The 20,853-nt window shown below is 32.6% G+C and overlaps 1 protein-coding gene and 1 non-coding gene across 2 annotated transcripts; one reads left to right on the plus strand and one right to left on the minus strand.

The window, feature by feature from the left end:
- The first annotated feature begins 13,712 nt into the window (after positions 1–13,712).
- LOC121983915 lies at positions 13,713–19,787 on the plus strand. The gene is made up of 5 exons (XM_042536612.1): positions 13,713–14,013; positions 14,599–14,755; positions 15,233–15,473; positions 17,201–17,391; positions 19,431–19,787. Exons 1-5 carry the CDS (start codon positions 13,947–13,949, stop codon positions 19,537–19,539), a joined length of 765 nt encoding a protein of 254 aa, XP_042392546.1. The 5' UTR covers positions 13,713–13,946; the 3' UTR covers positions 19,540–19,787.
- Positions 19,788–20,376: 589 nt separating this feature from the next.
- TRNAF-GAA lies at positions 20,377–20,449 on the minus strand. Its single transcript has one exon. It is a non-coding gene; the product is annotated as a tRNA-Phe (tRNA).
- Positions 20,450–20,853: the final 404 nt, after the last annotated feature.

Genomic DNA, 20,853 nt, shown 5'->3' on the forward strand with positions numbered 1-20,853 from the left:
ATTTTTAATATTATATAAAAAAATAATAAACACAGTAAACCTTTTTCAATATCTCTGGAATTTTTTTTTTTTATAAATACATTATAACTGGAGATTAATCATGAATACTTAGATGATAATTTAGATATTCTATCGCGATCGACATTATAGCTCCGGGACTTAATATTATATAACACCTTGTCTTTGTAGTCATATACAATGTATTAAGTAGGTTGGTAGGAAGGATAACGATTGAAATTGACAACTAATTAGTTATAAGCCATATTTAGTATACATAATCCTTTTTTAAATAAAAAATTAACATAATTCACTACTTAAAAACCAACGACTATCTATAGCGTGCATCTTATTTTATTTTCTAAAAATATTTATTCTTCTTTTATTTCAAGCCGTTCAATAAGTTAAATAGATAATTAATTGGTCAATTTCATTAGACCAATTAAACTAATAGGCAGAGACAATTGATTGGGTGATCAATAAGTTATTTTATTATTATAATAGCTATTTATACTTCTTTGACTTACCATAATCCTAATAACAAATTCAAATGAGTATTTCTATTAATTTTATTTTTCAAATAATTTTTGTATTGTATAATTATCAAATGCCAAATAAATAATACTATATATATATATTTATATTAATCCCAACACTATTCCCGCTGGTCAATGAAATAAATTATATATGAATGATGAAGTGGTCACTAACTACTACTGTTAGTAACTAAACACTAATAATTAAAGAAAACCTATTAATTATTTTTTTCCTAAAGGAATCAGTAAGCTTCAGTTCCCATTTATTCATAATTTTTTTTTGTCTTCATGTGTTTTATCTTAAGGTTATTTTCACGATTTGAACTCGTTATAACTATCAGATTACACGATAATAATTTTACTGTTATACTAAAACCCTCTTTTAATTAAAAATATAATTCAACTAAATAAAAATGAACCTCGTGATAATAATTTGTATTATCAAATTCTATTTTTGACTAATACGTTAATTAATGAATATATTATCACATGAGTTATTCTGACGATATGTATATATCTTAATATACATATAATTTCTAATTCTATTATTTTTTTACTTCATTTGAATCGATTGGGTGTTGTAGTTAATTAATGACATGCGTGACTTGTTCTTATAGTTAATAATTAGCTTATCATATCATATGACTAATTAGTTGGCCTTGTAATTAGTTTAGCAATTACCGATATTAGTTTAATTTTAAGCATGTGCTTCTTGTGATATTAATTAATTAGATGGCTAATTATGATCGATGTTTTTCTTTGATATCAATCTCAAATATTTTTCAAAAATAAACATTAAGTAACTCCTATATTTTTTTGAAATTTTGAATAATTGATATAAGGGGCGGAGCTAATGTAGGTCCAGTGCGGACAGTTAACTATACTAGTCGTTAAAAAAATAATTATTCTATGGTGTTTTACTTGAGCCTACCGCATTAAACAATGTTGCTCTGTTACCTGAGCTCTTGAAGGGCGTCTTCCCGTAAAGGAATTCATGGAGGAAGATATCGAACAAGAACGCTTTAGGTCTCTATATACAACTAATACTCGAGGGCAAGTAGTACTTCAATAGCATAAAATCTATTCAAATTTTATTTAAAACAAAAAAATATAAATAATTTTGACTCGAATTCAATTTGAAACAAAATTCGTGTTCAGTTCAACTTATTCAAACTTCAATTCGAGCATAATCAAACTATATAACTTAAATTGGAGTTCGATTCGAATTATTTAGATGTTAATTTGAGCATACTTGACTTAACAATTATGTAAAAAAAATTACGTTTGAGCGACTCGTGAATAATCAAATAAAATATTATAAATTTAAATTTGAATTGAAAAAATTATCACATAAATACTAATTAAATATTTTTCGAGCCGATTAAAAAAATTAAATATTTTTAACTCATTTGCACTCTAGTTGCCTACACTAAACTAATATTTTAGCTCCGCCCATCCATATTGATATTGTTATGATTCTTACATTTTATTTTTAATATTTGTGTAAAGTAAACTATAAAGTTTCCACTAATTACATTCTTATCCTCCTAATTTATGACGTGAGTTTGATTGCATAAGAGAATGTTAAATTGTCGTCGTATTAACTCAATAATAATCATTTAAAAACTTTAATCTCGGAGATTAAATTTAATTTAAATAGTGAAAATAGTGCACTAGTTAATAGTTAACACTATTAATAAGATTTGACTTTTAGTTAATAAATTGGCAAATAATATTTACATTAAGAATTCAATAAAATCGTACTTGAAGTTGAAAGTGTATGTGCGAAGTTGGAGACCAGTAGCTTTCACATTTATTAATAATTTCACAAAACTTAAACTACAAGGTAAATAAAAAAATATAAATTAAAAAATTTTAAATATGAAATATTAGTGTGACCATTTCGAATTTAGATTTTTTTATTGAAAAAATAACTACAAAAATTGACATATTTTTATTTTTTTTTAAATGAGCATTTTTCTTCAAGTCTATCACGTAATTATATATTGTCGGTGCTTTGTCATTAATCAGTCGGTGTCATAATTAAACATACTATTAAGGTTATTGCGCATGATAAACATTGGAAGCATCATTAATTACAAGCTCCAATGGATCTTCTTTGGCGCGGCTATGGTGCACCAGTCAAAACACTCAGTCATATTTTAGATACCCATAGTTTAATTTCTAACTACGGAATATTTACAGGGATTTTTTCTCCAAAAAAATTTGTAACTAGGGGATGCTGGATTTCTAAATCATCCGTCGTAAGTACTTTCTGATTTATCTTGATAGCCGATGAAATTCTTTCGTGAGAACGAATTAATCACCCCAAGCTCGACGTTACTAATTAATTATTTTTTACTCCCGAGACTATGGTGTAGCGGTAAGGGTACCTAATTATCTCTCAAATATCCAATTATGATGTATTTATAAGGATATTTTCTTTAAATGAGATTTACAATTAAGAAATATTAGACTTTAGACCTGGCTATAAGTATTTTCTAATTTACTATGATGATTAATAGAAAATTTTTCAAATTAAGACATGGAACCCAAAAAATGCTCTATTTATTTTTTTTCAAAAAAATAATCTTAATATATTTATCATTATAAAAACATGGATTAATTTAGTAAAGTGCTTTGTTTTAAAAATAATAATATTTTTTAAAAGAAAGACAAATGAAAAAAAAAGGAACATAACCAATTTCTTATTTGATTGTAATTTAACTCTCCGAACCCATTAATCTGTGTGTTTGATTCAAGTTATCATATATAATCTTGGTTATGTGATTATCTAGTAATCATATAACCAAGGTTACGAGGAATAAAACATAACCAAATGTTGTTTGGTTCAATCTAGATAATGCAACAAAAATTTATTTGTTTGAAGGTTTTAATAAATAATCTAGTTTAATATTTTACTATACTACCCTTAGTTACACAATCAACTATACATAATAATAATAATAATAATAATATTATTATTATTATTATTATTTAAATCTACTCTATTTTACTATATTTTCATGTTTTCTTTATTTTTAAAGTTTTTTTTATTTTTTAATGCTTTTTTACATTTTTTTAATGTTTTTTTTTATTTTTTTACGTTTTTTATATTTTTAAATGTTTTTTCTCATTTTTTAAAATTTTTTAAAATGTTTTTTATATTTTTTTTTATCTTTTAAAGTTTTTTTTACAATTTTTTATTTATTTTTTATGGGGTTTTATTATTTTTTTACAATTTTTTAATATTTTAATTTTATTATATATATATATATATATATATATACACGTTTTCCTTTTTTGTCACATTTTTCTCTTATCCGAGAGTATTTTAGGAAAAAAAAATTCGTTAATCTCGGAATCAAGAAAAACTTCAATTTTCTGAGGTTTTCTGATTCTTGGTTGCATGCCCCTTTTGCTGATGTGTCGAGCATGGAACATTACTCTGGAATCATCGATTACCTAAACCAAACAAGATTTTTTTTGATAACCTTGGATGGATAACCAAGGTTATCAAGAATAACCCTCAACCAAATGCACCGTAAATGTTATCGATCTTATCTTATGAAAATTATCTATTAACCACGGGAGTAAAGTGCTCATGTTGAAGACCCAATTTGGCAAAGCCGAGATAAATGTCTCCCTTATGTGCTAGTCACTATTCCAAAGGTTAGTAGCCGCTCGTGATTTACCTCCTCCGTGTTGGCCCTGAGACAGGTTGGCGAGGGCGCTGGGGGCGAGCGTATTCGTCTTTTTGCCACCATCATGTTGAAGCCCCATTGCCCCTGGGGCTATAGTGCAGCGGTAGGATATCCAGGTTGTCATCCAGACACCCACAGTTCGAACCCCAGTTTTGACATATTTGCAGGAATTTTTCCTCTAAATGGGGCACGCAACTAAAGGATGTTGGGCTCTTGGGCAGTCCACTGCGATCACTTCCCGATTTACCCTGGTGGCTAGTGAGAAACTTCCGTGGGACTAGATCCATCATCCTAGGCTCAATATTACCCAACTTGATTAATCATTTTTTTTTTTTCATATTGAAGACCCACTAGTAGCCGACCTTCACAATCGACCCATTGCTTAGGCCACTATGCTCCACCTGGTTATTAGAGCCATAAGCTACAAATACAACCGCTCTGCTAGGTGGGGCCACTTGTCCCTACTTGGGTATATTCATACTTTGTATTACTTCTCATAATTTTTTCCAAATAGAGTATGATGCTATGATTATCCACCCTATATCTCATCGTTAGGGTCAATAAGACTAACTGAGATTATCATTTTTTTTTTATTATGATCACCTAACCAATTTCTTGGATAATGTGGTTGAATATTTTGATTTTAGTTGATTCAATTTATCTCTATCATCTATTTATTAGCGGCAATTTTTCAAACCACGTAGATGAAGTTCTAAAATACCCAAATCTAATATCTAAATTTGAAAATGACAAAATCAATTAGTCATTTTCCCTTTGACCCCTTTTAGTATTCCTAATCTATTGGTAAAGCCGTCAATCTATTGGGAATAATTATGTGCACATATAACATTCCACCAATCGATTGCTATAGTGTAGCAATCAATTGGTAACAATAACTCAATCAGAAATGAATTGAAAAAAAAACACTCCTCTCAATATAGTATGTCAAATTAATATTTAATGGCATAGATGTATTTACAAGTACCCTAAGATAGTTTTGATGTAATCAACTGAATTAAGTTATACTTTGTGTATTTGATATCGTGTCTGAGTGTACAAGAACACGTATGCAAATTAAATTAACAATTTATAATTAACTAAACCCCTTAACCTATACTAAGGTAGTATAGTAGAGAGCCCGAGTCATCTCTCATATAGAACCAATGACAAGACATTTGCTTTCAGACAAAATCGAACCAAGGGGATTTTGTTCTCTAATGTAATAATTGAAAGTCCTATTCAACCGTCAATAATGAACTCATAATGTAGTGTCACTCTACAATACAGATAACATCATCAATAGAAATGATAAACAAGCATGAATTAAACCAACTAACAATCCTATCTAACTATTGAAGACAACCCTACACCGCATTATCACCCTACAACACAAGAATCACCGTCAATAGTCATAACACGAAAACATAACAAAGAATACCAACATGCATAAATGAAATTAAACAAAGTGCAATAAAAAACAATCAAACATCACCAACAAATAAATCCTAATTAATCAATCCAGTTCTCCTGATCAAACATAAGAAGTGTTATGTTTGTCACTAACAAAACCACAAGGAGAACTCCGCTGTCACTTGGAAGTCCCCTGAGTCCGGTGGATGACAACACTGCTGGTTGGAGATGCGATCGACAACGGTGGAAGCACAACTTCCTCGAAGTGAACCAATTCGAGGAAATTTTCTGGATGCAAAGGAATTAAAAGTGTTGTCCATAGCTGTCAACCCTAGATTCAAGCCTGATCGAACCACGCCAGCTGAGCCAAGGTTAGATAGAGTCGGAAGTGAACTACACCGTGGGTTCCTCACCCGAGACAGAGGTGGACCACTGGAGCTGATAAATTACTGTTGTTCCCTGTGCAAACCACGTTGGGAAGGTTGCCCTAATCTGCTTCGAGGCTGATTTTGGGAAGAAGGTGTTACCGCTAAGGAGGGGAAATGCCATTACAGTGGAGGACCCTTACCTGCGCAACCCACGCCGTTGAGGATCCTCAACCGGAGTTGATGATGGAGATGGAATGCAACTCGCCATCCACCAGGATGCCACCTCCGCCTTCTTCACCGCACCTGGAAGAGGAAGCCCGATTGGAATGCGAGATGGAGGAGAAAGGATCTCACCGGAGAGACCACTCCGGTTCTGCTCTAAGGACATCGCTATTCCAATTCTGCCGGAAGCCGCCGCCGTCAGCTTCATCGTCTTCGATCGGGAGAAGAGGAAAGGGGGTGTCGCTAATTGGAGAAGAGGAAGATGACGCACACAATAACCCCTCTCCAGCTTGAGCCGTCTTTTTCTGAACCATTGAAACCCTTTTATTCCTCTTGAACCGGACCAAAATGAATCGGCTCGGCTGGAAACAAGTGAATCGGACCAAAATCTGAATTAGAGTTTTGAAATTGGGCTCCTCAAATTGGGCTTTGATTTAGGTTTATACAAATGTGCTTCTTCTTCCATTGTTCTTTACTAAACGGTTGTAATTGAACTAGACCATCATTGGATTGAATCAGTGCTCTTCTCCTTAATTGGTGTCTCCTTCAATTCCTGTAAAATAAAACATAATCAAATAATATCTAAAATACTCATAAAATATATCGAAATTAAAAATGAAGACTAATAAATATCTAAACTCATGAAACACACTAAAATCATGAATTTAGATACACAAGAGGATAAAACACCACTAAATTACAATAAAATAACACGTCCAAACGATGATTATCAATGATTCTAATGGAATTACTTCCTTGTAGTCTGAGTTAGATTGTTGTTTGCTATGAAAGACTTGGATATACTACGTTATTTTTTGGGCATTGAAGTGACCTATTCTCTAAAAGGTTATCTTTTATCTCAGTAAAAATATATATCTGATCTGTTTGAGTGTGCACGTCTTACTGATAATAAAGTCATTGATACTCTCATTGAGACTAATACTCAATATTCAACATCTGATGACTCACTTTTCTCGGATCTTGGTTTATACCAAACTATTGTTGGAAGCTTGGTTTATCTCATCGTGACTCGTCTAGATATTGCGTATGTTATTTATGTGGTTAGTCAATTTATCACTGCACCAACTACAACTCATTAGTCTGTTGTTCTTTATATTCTCAGATATCTTCGGGGCACTCGATTTCAAAGCCTTTTATTTCTTTCTACTTCATCTCTAGAACTACGTGCATACTCTGATGTTGATTGTGTTGGTGATCCTGTACATCATAAATCTACGACTAGCTTCTGTGTTTTTTTTGATGATTTCCTCATTTCTTGGAAGAGTAAAAAATACGATATTATTTCTAGATCTTCCATAGAAGTTGAGTACCATGCCATGACCTCAACTACTTGTGAAATAGTTTGGTTGTGTTGGTTACTTGCGGATATGGCATGGTACTCTATTATATTGTGATAATCATAGTACTATTCAAATTCTGCGCGATTCAATTTTTCATGAGAAGATAAAATATATTGAAATTGATTATCACATTACTCATCATCATCTTCAGTTTGACACCATCACATTGCCTTTCATTCCTTCAAATCTACAGATTGCTGATATATGTTTACCAATGCATATTCCATTTCACACTTTCATTTCTTGTCTGATAAACTCTTAATGCTTCTAGCTGTAACATCTTGTGAGTTTGAGGGGGCCGTTAGATTTTTTATATATATATTTGTTTATAACTTTTATGACAATTTTATCTTTTTTTTTTCTTTTTATTTAAAAATTCGGGTTTTTTAACTTAACTATATAAGACTTTATACTATGTATTTCTAATATTCTTTTTAGATTCCATAATATGGCTAGTTTTTTCCTCTTCCGGTGCATCCGAGGGACGAGGAACTGCGAAAGAGTATACTGGTGGAGTAATAAGGACATGCACTAAGCGCCCGAGGGATGAGAAACTGGAGAGGAAGTTTGCTTGAGAAAAAGATTGGAGTTGAGTTCAGGTGAGCTCAACTTTAGACAACTAGAGCATCACCTAATCGACCGAATTGGAGATGACCATTCCAGGTGCCCGGAAAGGACGATCACATTAGCGAGTCATTGTTGAAGAGGATTAGTATGGAGTCCACGTTAGTAGAATCCAGACGCTTGAATGTCTTCCAGGTGCTCAAAATGTTGAGAACCGTTTAGCAGACCGTTGCCAAGTGGATTGACTCGACTGAAATCCAGGTGCCAGGATTGCTTCCAAGCACTTGGAAAGTACCATGCCAACAAACGACTATCTTGACCAGAGAGCTATAAATAGATGTCTTATCCTCTAAGTTGAGATAACACACTTATATTCACTTTCGTTCAGTCTTATTACTTTCATGCTTAATCACTGTAAAGGACTTCTTGGCCTTCGACTTGTGGTCAAAAAAAGGAGATCTTCATAGTGCCCTTGCATAGTCTTGGACTAGCATCATTCTAGTTGCAAACCAAGTAAAAAGTTGATGTCTAGCCTCTTTTATTTTGCATGTTATTTTATATATTAATTAGTGTGTGTCCTTGCTAATTTGATAGCAAGAGAAAGTTGTAACTTTGTTTTGTAGGTTGCTATTCAACCCTCCCCTCGAGCTCTACGAACCACTTTTGCTACACCAACAATTGGTAATAGAGACTGGACACCTTGAAAGAACTAACTGTCAACTAAAGTAACAAGACGATGGTCGGATCAAGCATTCACCTCCCTAATTTCGAGGGAAAATTCGCGCTTTGGAAGCGCCCGATAGAGACATTCTTCAAAACTAACTTTGAAATTATTCTAGGGATTAAATATGATTTTGAAACACCTAGGGATGAAAATGGAGGAGAAAAAGAACTCCAATGGAACAAAAAGCAGCAGGCTGACTTGGTGGTCAATGATAAAGTAAAATTCTATCTGCTAACCGTATTGCCACCTCAAGAAGTTAATCGGATCGGCGCATATGACTCCACCAAAGATCTATGGGAGAAATTTCTAGAATTACATGAAGACACCTCTGAAGCAAAACTAGCCACGAGAGATATTCTTAGAAACCAACTTAGTAACCTCCGACTTAAAAAAGGAGAAATCGTTGCTCAGCTACATGCTAAATTCAAGGAGCTAATCATCGGACTGACAATCTTAAAGAAACGGTAACAAATCGAGACTCATTAAGATATGCACTAATTGCCTTTTTGAGGACTCCAGACTGGACATCGATAGTAGACTCTTACTACATCTCTAAGGATCTTGAGGTACGTACCTTAGATAATTTGTTTTCTAATTTAGAATTACACGAAACTTGATGTGTAGGACTAAGAAAGGAAAAGGAGCCGAATTAGAATATAGCATTGCAAGCCAAGAAGAACGAACCAAATTCGGAATTTTCTCTCGACAAAAATGAAAAAGCCTACATGGTGAGTGAGTTTAATAAATTTTTTAAAACTAACAAATTTTATTAGATACAAGTCAAGAAGCTTCTACAAGGTAAAATGAAAATGAGGTACTACAACTGTCAAGAAGAAGAGCATATTAAGGACAATGACCCGAAATTGAAAAGCAAAGAAAAACAAAAAAAAACAAAAGGCCAAGACGATTCAAGAACCAGAACCTTCAAGCGATGTGGTGCGAATCGTCTTCATTTAAGTATGAGACAGAAGAATACGCCAATCTAACATTAATGACTAGCTACCAAAAGGAAGATGATGAAACTACTTTGGAAGAGAGCATCGATGAAGGGGAGTATCAAACTACGAGTCTGACATGGTAAGTGAGGTACGTAATCTTCCCACTGATCAATTTTACAGTGCTATAAAAATGTTAAGTAGAACTTTATGCAAAATGAGGAATAAATATGTTGATTCAAATAAACAAAATGCATACTTACTAAAATATCTTGGTAGAATTAAAGATAAAAATATAAAATTAAAAGAACAAATATAATTATTAGAAAAATATCCTATATGCTTAAATTCAAAATTTTTACAATCAAAAATCATAGGGGTGAAATTATAAAAATATCAAAAAATAATATTCCTAGAAGTGTATTTAATTAATCCAGTAATTAATAATTTATTTTGGATCTCAAAATCTATTCTAATATATTGAATAAATTTGGTATGCATGTTTGAATTTATTTTTATTGAATTGTTAAATGCATTGGAAAAATTAATTTTAATAAATGCTATCTATTTGATTTTTTTACAAAATATTTTTTTTTGATAAATAAAAATATTATCTATTAGCAGAAATATTTTTGGAAATTTTTGACTAATATATAATTTTTTATAAATTCTTTTCCAAAAAATGAAGTATTAATATTTTTTTTAAAATTTAATTTGTGAAAAACTTGATTTTTCTCCTAATAACTGTTATATTTTGAATGCTTAGAAAAATAGTGATTTTTTATTTAAATATATTTTCAAAGCATTTAATTCAATAATTTCTATTTTTATAAAGAAAATTATGTTCTCACTGTTTAGAAAAATTCATTTTCTCGTGAAAAATTTTCTTAACGATCAAATTATTTATGTTTTACACACTCAAAATGTTTCAAAGATTAAAAAATAATTTTCAATTTTTTTTGTAAAATCTGATTTTTAACCATAGAAATTCTTAGATTTAAAAATAATTTTTTGAAAAATATATAAACTTGTTTACTATAGGTACAGCCCTAGAAAAGTTTTTAGAATTTTTCTACCTTATTTTTTTCTTATTTTTTTTATGTAATGAAACTATGAAAGGAGAAAAATTATAGAGGTTAAGTTAAGGGGGGGGTGGAATTTAATGTTTTAAATTTGTAATTTTCTTTCTTGTACTTAATTGCAATATTTAATACTTTAACTTAGATTTTTATATATATAAAAACACATATTTCTTGTTTGTTTACCCTAACTTTAATTCGGGTTGATACATATTAAAAGGGATAGATTATAAATACTCGGCACAGTTTTGATATGATTAACGGAGTTAAGTTAGGTCTTGTGTGTTTGTTGTTTTGTGTCTGAGTGTATAGAGACTTAGGAACACAAGAAATCGAGCGGAAGATGTAGCTTGCTAGAAGGATGTTAAGGGAAGCGAGTCGATGGGCTCGGTATATCCGAGGGACAAGGAATTGCGGAAGAGTATACTGGTGGAGCAAGATGGATGCGCGCGGAGCGTCCGACGGACGAGAAGCCGAGGAGGTAGCCTACTCAAGGAAAAAACCGGAGTTGAGTTCGGGTGAGCTCAACTTTGAATAGCCGAAGTATCACAATCGACAAGACTAGAGAATGTTAAACTTCTGAGTTGACCATTCCAAGCGCCTAGATCCATTCCAAATGCATGAATTCTAGTGCTCGAATCTAATCAAGGCGCCTAGAAAGAGCTGACATGTTAGCAAGTTGTTATCGAAGATGATCAACATAGAGTCAACGTCAGCATATTACAAGCATTTAGATGTCTTCTAGGTGCTCGGAATGTTGAAAACCGTTGAGCAGACCATTACCAAGTGGATCGATTTGACCGATGTCCAAGCACCCAGATTGCTTCTACGTGCTTGAGAAGTGCCACATTAGTAGACGACTATCTCGACCAGAGAGCTGTAAATAAAGGCCTTGTCCTCTAAGTTGAGATAACACACTTGTATTCACTTTCGTTCAGTCTTATTGTTTTCGTGATTAATCACTGTAAGGGGCTTTTCTGCCTTCGACTTGTGGCTGAATAAGATCTTTGTAATGCGCTTTATAGTCTTGGGCTAGCAACATTCTAGTTGCCAACCAAGTAAAAAATTGATCTCTAGCCTCTTTTATTTTACATGTTATTTTATATATTAATTAGTTTGTGTCCTTGCTAATTTGATAGCAAGAAAAAGTTACAACTTTGTTTTGTAGGTCACTATTCATCCCTCCCCTCTAGCTCTACGAACCACTCCCACTACACCAACAATATTAAGGAGACTTAGATGAGTACAAACATCTTTATTTGGAATGATTCAAAGTTCTCTAGGTCTATTAGTTACTTTTGGATGAAATCGGTTGATGGACCTAGAGATTTCAAATCACTCTAAACCAAGATCTTTATATTTGTCTAAGTCTCCTTAATACATCTATACTTTCAAATATCAATTTAACATATTATATTAAAAGTAGAGATTTTTTTTTTAATTTGTTTTTGATCGAGTAACTATTACCAATTGATTGTTACATTATAGCAATCGATTGATAAATCAACCAATTGATTTGGATTGGTTTTGTGGACATGAATATGTTCCACAAATTGATTGATACATGAATTGGTAACAATAACTTGATCGGAAACGAGTTAAAAAAATCATTACTCTCAGTATAGTATATCACATCAATGTTTGAAAGCATATTAAGAAGACTTAGACGAGTACATCAATCTTGATTTGGAGTGATTCAGAATTCTTTTGGTCCATCAGTCACTTTTGGATGAAACCAGATAATAGATCTATACTATTCAGAAAATAAAAAATTTGATATTTTCCCACGGAGAGTCCTAGGAAGTCATTTGTGATGTCGATTGGTGAGTATCATTATTGTACCACTTATAATGATCAATAATGAACATTTGATAAAATTTTCCATTCTGAGAATGAGTTGACAAAATCACTGCCTCAATATATTATGTCAAATTGATGTTTGAAGGCATAAATATATTAAAGAGATTTAGACGAATATATTGATATTGATTTGGAGTGATTCAAAATTCTCTAGGTCCATCAGTCTATTTTGTCCAAAAGTGATTGATGGACCTAGAGAATTCCGAATCACTCCAAACCAAGACTTTTGTACTCGTCTAAGTCTCCTTAATAATCTAAGCTTTTAAACATCAATTTGACACACTATATTGATAGCATTAATTTTTTCAACTCGTTTCCGATCGAATTATTTTTACTAATCGATTGCTACACTGTATTAATCGATTGATGGAATGTTAAACGGGCACAGAATCATTCCTAATTGACCGTGTCAATAAGATTGTATGGTATGCAAGATAACACAGCTTTTTATGTATATGGAATTGTTAATTTACCTTATGGAATGGTCCGTGACTGCTTTATCGCGACCATGGATCCCAGTTGAAATATACGGTTGTTTTTTTTGCCATTTATTTTTTTAGCTCCGGATCTGAGCTAATTATATCGCGACCATGGATCCCAGTTGAAATATACGGTTGTTTTTTTTGCCATTTATTTTTTTAGCTCCGGATCTGAGCTAATTAGATTTTAACTTTAGGGATTTAAGGGTTGGGTTATCGTCGTCAAGTTAAAAAAAAAAAAAATTAAAAAATTTTATATGATCATATATGTATTTAGGGGGGTAAGATAAAGGATTTATGAACTTTTTTATTTAAAAAACAAAAATCGACACGTCTAGATCAAAATTTGAAGCACCACTCGACCAAGCAGTCGCGGACCGGGCCATATCATAGTTCGGTTCGCTTGATTAGAACCAAACCGCCTTCTGGTTCAGTAATAATTTCGTTTTCTATAAACCCTCGAAGAACCTAAACCCTAAATGCTCTTCAATTTTCAATTTTCATTTTTCATTTTTCATTTTTCGAACCTCTTGCGAATCGTTCTCCCTCCGGCGAGCAGCGCCGGACGGCAACTTCCGGTGGCGGCAGACAATACTCTTTTCTCCGTAGGTCTCTCCGGCGTCGGTGTGCGGTCATGCTGATGCGTTTTCAGCTCTAATCCCGCTCCTTGTGTATGATCTCCACGTGACACTCATTAAGGAGCACAGATGCAGACGGCTGTGAGACGACTTTCCTCTTATTCTCCAGCTTCGTCTTCCTCTTCCTCGGAAAAGGGTACCAAACTGTACCTCCTCTCTTTCACCTGATGATTGATAGCAAAGCTTTGCTGTGACAATTTTAAGGCACCTGTCCTGTACTAGGAACCTGAACATTAGGAACGAGATGTCTAGTTCTATGGTTTAGGTAGCAAAATTTAAGTTCTTGAAAAAGCAATGTGTAGTTCTTTCATTTACTGGACATGTCTTCTCTGTTTGTTCTGTTATCTTGGTTTTGTCGTCCAATGTCTATTCCAATTCTCTGTTAGCCTTGGAATGTTTCCAGTTCTGCGTTTCTATTGCATGAAAAAGGAAGCTAATTTAGATTTTCCTTGCTAGTGGGAAAACTTTTAACCGAAGTCAATTTTGCTAAGTTATTTCACTTCCACATTTAACACAAGGAAGCTTGTTGACTAGTACTTCAGTCTCTAAATAACTATAGATGTAGTCTTCTTCATACCCCTTTTGTTGCATCTTATTCATTATTTATTCCAACGATGAACAAAAAAGAGTATATTTCAAGAAAAAAGGATTTTAGCTTTATATCCAGGTGGCAATTCCTTGTTTGTTGGTGAAAATGATTGTCTTTCTTAAATCATTGCAGTGTTTATTGGCTTACCTAGTGCATTACTTCGGACAAATTCCAGTAGCCAGGGAAAACCATTTGCTGCATCAATTCATTCTAGTTCGTGTAAACCACAAAAAGGAAAGAGGATACCTAAAGAAGAAAGGCGTGCTCTAGTGGAGTCTTTTGTTAACAAGTAAGATAACTATTTAAATGGGGTCTTATAATGTCCATTCTATCTCCACATTCAATTTCATCAAGTGCTAAATTCTCTTTCTAGTCTTTTATAAAACAAAGTTGCATAGAACTGTCGGTTTGTGATTGTTCTCTAAGAATCATCTAAATTTGTGTCTGGTACAGCTAGATCATATTGCAGTCCACCAAACAATATAGAGATAAGAATGTATAGGTTCAATGTAGACATAGCTTCTTTACTTATACCAATTGCTTCCCCTGAAGTCATCTTTTCTACCTATAGGGCACTTTCCACAAACATTAATGTTTGTAAATTTACAGCTCTTGCAAACTTGCTAGTTTACATTTAAGAACATTGATTGTCAACATGTAAGTTTGTTATATTAATATGTCATTTGCTAATGTTGCATCATGTTCTAGTAGCAACTTTGTGAAATAGCTGATGTCATCTCTATTTAATACTTGGTTGGTATGACAGGTATAGAGCCCAAAATGTTGGAAAATTTCCTTCTTTGACACAGGTCCGTAAGGAGGTTGGTGGGCAACATTACATAATAAGAGTGTTGGTTCAAGAATTGGAGCATAATGCTAAATTGGCCTCTTTCAACAAAGAGACTAGGGTATCAAGAAAAGTAGAAGATGGTGGTCAAATTTCATATGCAGAAATTTCCTCTGCAGTCGTCGCAGATGAAAACTTGAAATTAAGTACCATGACTAAAGTAAGTTTTTATAAGGTAGTTTGTTTCAAGCTAGAAAACTGGCATGTTACGTATAACAACTTGTGATGGTAGTCAACTTGTAGCATTTGTGAGTTTGACATATTGGCTATGTTTTGACATCTAAGCAACCTTGTCATGCTAATTTTGTATCATATTTATCTCTTGATATTTTTCCTCCTGGATATATATATGTGCATATACACAGAGAGAGAAAAAGAGAGATCCAACACCAGTTTTATCTCTTTTTCCCTTCGTATGATTATGTTTGTGTTATTTGTTTTCTCCTTTGCTTTTTTGAGAATTAAGGATTCTCTCAAAAGGTGATTGATATAATTTTCCTCGACTAAGGATGATTGGTAATAAATCTTTAAATTTGTAACTTTTATAGTGTTCATCTTCATTCTTGCATGGTTCCCATTTTGGTTTGATGATTGTGTTTTTCACAAATCATGATTGTGCTAATAGATAAATCTTAGCCAGCACATGATATTGGTAAACTAGTAAATGAAAAGATTTTCTCTGTTCTCTGTTTTATTTAGTGGTTCTGATTCAGTACAAAGTGATTTTAACCAATTTAGAAACTATTTTTTTTTGGGAATCTAACCAAACAAAATATCTATTGAAGCAGAACTAAATCTCTCCAAAATACTGGTTAGCTTCGGATGGAACTAAGTAACTACAAATATACTGTCCTTTTAGTTAATTATTATTAGCTTTTGTTTAAAATAACGATATAAAAATAATAAAGCTTTAATACTAAGACATTGGTATTAAAATCTCTTTTTTGTTTGCTTCACTGTCAACTTAGCAAAAAGGGAACCAAAATGAAATGTTATTTCATGTATTCTGAGCCGAATCAACCTAAATTTTTTTAGCAAAATTTTAAACTGAAATGAAAATTTTGGTCGTTGCAGTTTAACTTTTTCACTTTAATTTAATATGAGTGCGGAGATCCCCAACTTAAGCATAAGCTAATAGATGCACCAATTGACGTTGTTCGAGTATCCACATCGACTTCCCTAAACACATAATTTACCCTAAATTTTACTTTTTACGTAATTTTTTTTTTTGCATCAGCTATCCTATCCATTCTTTAAATTTAAATTTCATGAATAGTACTTCTTAAATTTAGGGAATGAAATCCATTCCCTAAATATTAAAATATCATTTAATTTGGGAGAGAGAAAAAAATAAAGGGAATGGATTGAGTAATGAAAAATAAATATTACATAGAGAGAGAAAATAATAAAAAAGTGGAAGAGAGAAAAGGAAATAATAAAAACATGGAGATAATGGAAATTTTAGAGTAGCTGATGTAATGTGTAGTAAAAAGTGATTGTCTAAATTTAATAAAGTGTGTGGATTAATCCAAATTTTAGAGATATTATAGAGAAACTGATGTGGATGCTCTTAGCATAGAGTTCAAAATGCACATTAGCATGAAGTTCTAACATGACTTCAGTTCATAGTTCATCCTGACAGATTAAATACAAACATTTATATTAGAAATTCTTATTTCTTACTCTCAACATAACTTTTATTAGGCTAATAATGTTGTAATAATTGATTTGATATTTAAAAATGAATTAAAGCCATGTCGTCTTCTTAATGAGAAGGATAGGAAATTATTTTAGTTACATGTTTCTTTTTTTTTCTTTTGATAAAAGAGGGGAGGAGGGCTGGTTATGTTAACTTGTATATTATTTGTTTTGATTACTTGTTTGTAGGATGAGTCATCAGTTCCTTTGAAGTCGGCAATTGAAGCAGATTCTTCACAAACTCCTCCTGGCGATCCTGTAGGCTGCCAAACAGAGATTAGCACCATTGACTCTTCACAAGGCACGCCTAACCATAAGGCAGTTGAACATGCAAGGGATGATACAACTCTGAAGACAGATATGGAGGACTTGCAACCTATGTAAGCAATTTAAAGTATTTTAGTACCTTTTGCTCATTTGTTCAGGATATTATTCTCAAAAAATTTACGTCCTCATTGTAAGTGCCAGCACAAGCTAGAATCAAACTTTTTTTGCATTGACTTTAATAGCCATGATTTTGGCTCTGATCAATTCAAATTGGATTACCTAGGGCTAGTCGCTTTTTGATTGATCATCTTTTCATGTTGAATTCATCCAGAATAGGCTGAAGCAGCTCTTGGAACATAAAACAAAATCCAGATTCATCCTTGCCAATTCTATTGAAATTATTTGAGTTCAGCTATATGGATATTTTTGCCCTTCTATCCTATAAGTAATGAACCTAAAATGCATTTCTAGATGCTAAGGGTAGAAGAATAAACTATACATATCCCACTGGCTACGGGTTGAAAGATTCAAACACAAATATAGAGCCAGGGAATGCCATAATACATATGAATATTTAGCTCATAACCAACTTCACCTTGATACAGATGAAACTGAAATTCTGGATGATATCATTCATGACCCAACCCACTTAACTGTTTATTGTTATTTTCTCTCCTTTTCCCTCTTTGTATATCGTTGATGTGAATGGGTGAGTAGACAGCCTCTCTGGTGTTGTAATAGCACAACCGCCTAACCTTTAAAAATATATCGTATCCAATACATCATGTTAATTCTGAAGAAAGAAAAAAATGATTAGACTGGTAATATCAAAGAACTTGTCCACTTCAAAGTTGCATAAAATGCAGCTGCATTATTTGGTTTGCCAGGTACGATGCAGCTGTACTATCTAATTGGTTTAGGCAGAATGCCATGTTACTTTTCTTTGTTTGATTCTGTTAGTTTACTAGTTGCAGTTACATTTACCATGAATCTTCATCAAAATTGTCTTTTACTGTTTCCTAAATGATTATTTAATGATAAAGAGGCTCATTGCTATAGCCTATCTTGTATAATTCTCTAGAAGATTTTGTAGTGAGTTAAAAAGCTTAATTTATCCTTGAATCTTTTGGTCATTACAACATCTTGTTGGGATCGAGATATACCAACTTACCGCCTAGTTGAAAGAAACTATCTTGTTAGTTAAATTTCTAGCTACTAAATGATGTGTGGGGTTGCCTTGAGATAATAACTTTGTTCCTGTTTAAGTTCTTGGATTTTGTTCTGCCACTTCTCTGAGTTTCCTGAAGTTGGAGTAGCTTAAATCGGCTAAATTACATTTGCCCCTTGCTAATTGCACTTGGATGCTTTATGAGTTTCAAAAACTGCAAATAATACCATTGGACATACCTCAAATATTTTTTTGGGTTTAATCAGCCTTTTTGGGTTTAATTGTATCTGGTTCAAATTAACAAAACTAATTAGTATTCTGGCAATGCTCTGTAACGACCCACAGTGATTATCTTCTCCCCTTGTCATGTTGCTCCAGCGAAGCTCTAGTGAGGCAGAGGAAGTTTATGTAAACCTAGAAATTATTGAACCTGCAGTTGACTAGTTATGGAAGTATTCAATTAATGTCCTGCATTGTTTAAGCAAAAAAAAAAAGAAGTTTTTCTTGATTTTTTTTATTCTGGAGTACTGTGTAGTTTTAAAGTCTGTTTTTTGGAGATACTATTTGCAATTTTAAAACCGAGTTCCAAGTATAATCAGACCTTAGTGAATACTAACTTGTACTTGCATGCAAATTAAATGAGAACTTTTCTGCATAATGAATTTCCTAACAACAAAGGTCAATGGTAAGTTCGTGCTCTAGTAAGTTGTTTAATTCCTCTTAGCCAAACATTTGCTTTGTCTTTGTAAGTTTTTTTGTTTGTCTTGACATGAGACATTGACATTCATTAAATTATAAAAAGAAGATGCTGTTAACTTCTTTAAGCAGCCATTTTATCTATTTGGACAAAAGATAAGCATATGGCTTAGATAGCCTTTTGGGTTTTAGACTGGTAGGGTTGCATCTACTGCTCAATCTAGGTGCATTAATTTTCTCTATTAAATGCCACGTATGTCCAGAGAGTTATTTTTTATTTTTCTGCAGTGAACGCAATAGGAGTTCAAACCATGGAGATTCACCCAGGGAAACAAACTGGTGGGGCAGCATGAGAGCCCTGGCAGATGGGATCTTTAGCATTTGGAGGAAAAAGTAGGTCTTCATCTGCTGCTCTACAAATGGCTATCTTGCTTCTCCTGGCGAGTTGCCATGTTGCCTTGTTTTGGCGTTCAAAAATAATTTCTCCTACAGCCATTGAGTCATCTAATGATGAATAGTGGAAGTTTCTTCTCCGTTTACTTCTATTTGGTCACTTAAGAGTGCTGTATCTGAAAATGGATCAATTGCATGCATTTATTTGTTCAAGAATCATGATTAATGCCTCTGACGCAGTTGGTACTGATATGTCTATTTGTTATAATAGATCTTGGGGTTAATTTCGAATAGATATAAAAATATCATACAAAGCGTTGCCGATGTCTTTTGTAATTTATTTTCCTGTATTTTACTATGGGCTAGGTGATACTACTGAACGTTTAAGGTGAATAATACTACTTTTTGCTCAATCTTTTTATTATCTCTAAGGGTGATCAGTCCGATCCTACGGAAGTACTTTTTGCGCTCAATCTTGATTAAGGATGAAGTGTAATCTAACCTTGGCAAAAAAAAAAAAAATGTTCAATGCTCGTTTAGCCCTTCAGCTGCCAAATTGTCCAATTGTTTTATTTAATAATTTTTGGGAATTCAACTTCTTGCGTAAAAGTTTTAAAATTTGTGGAAAAATGGCCCAATTTTTTGTGGTGAAATGTTCGATTGGAAACGAGAACGTCGACAAATATGGATCATGAAATTTCGACTGTGTAATCACAAAAATGAAGAAATACGAGATGTAAAAATAAAATTGTGGATTTGATTGAAAATATTTTAGTGTAGAATGTAATAATTTAATTTAGCGGTAAGAATATAAATTGACCGCATAATTTAACAAAAATAATGCGGTGAGCATGGATCGAACACGCGACCTTCAGATCTTCAGTCTGACGCTCTCCCAACTGAGCTATCCCCGCATTACATTGTCACAAAAAAAAAGATTTTAGAATTATGTAAATATTACAAGTGAAATATATGTATAATTTATCTTTTTCCCGTGACTGAAATTAAATGAAATAAACAAAGATATTCCGGTGCACGAAATTTTCATCATGCGAAATCTCGAAAAAGGATCTATTGTACGCAATCTTATCCACCATGAAATTAAATGAAATGATATAAAAAATATTTCACTTGTAATATTTATCCAGATGGAAATAGAGAAAAGGAAGACATTTAATTTTATTCATTTCATCAACCAAATTGAATAAAAATGAATAAATAGGTAAAACTTTATCTCTCCATTTAGAAGAAAATATAATAGAAATAAAATAATATAATTCCTTTCTTTTCTCTTCACTTAAAACATTTTATTCCCTTG

Source organism: Zingiber officinale, chromosome 5B (genome assembly GCF_018446385.1).
Source record: "Zingiber officinale cultivar Zhangliang chromosome 5B, Zo_v1.1, whole genome shotgun sequence".
In the NCBI taxonomy this organism is placed as follows: domain Eukaryota; kingdom Viridiplantae; phylum Streptophyta; class Magnoliopsida; order Zingiberales; family Zingiberaceae; genus Zingiber; species Zingiber officinale.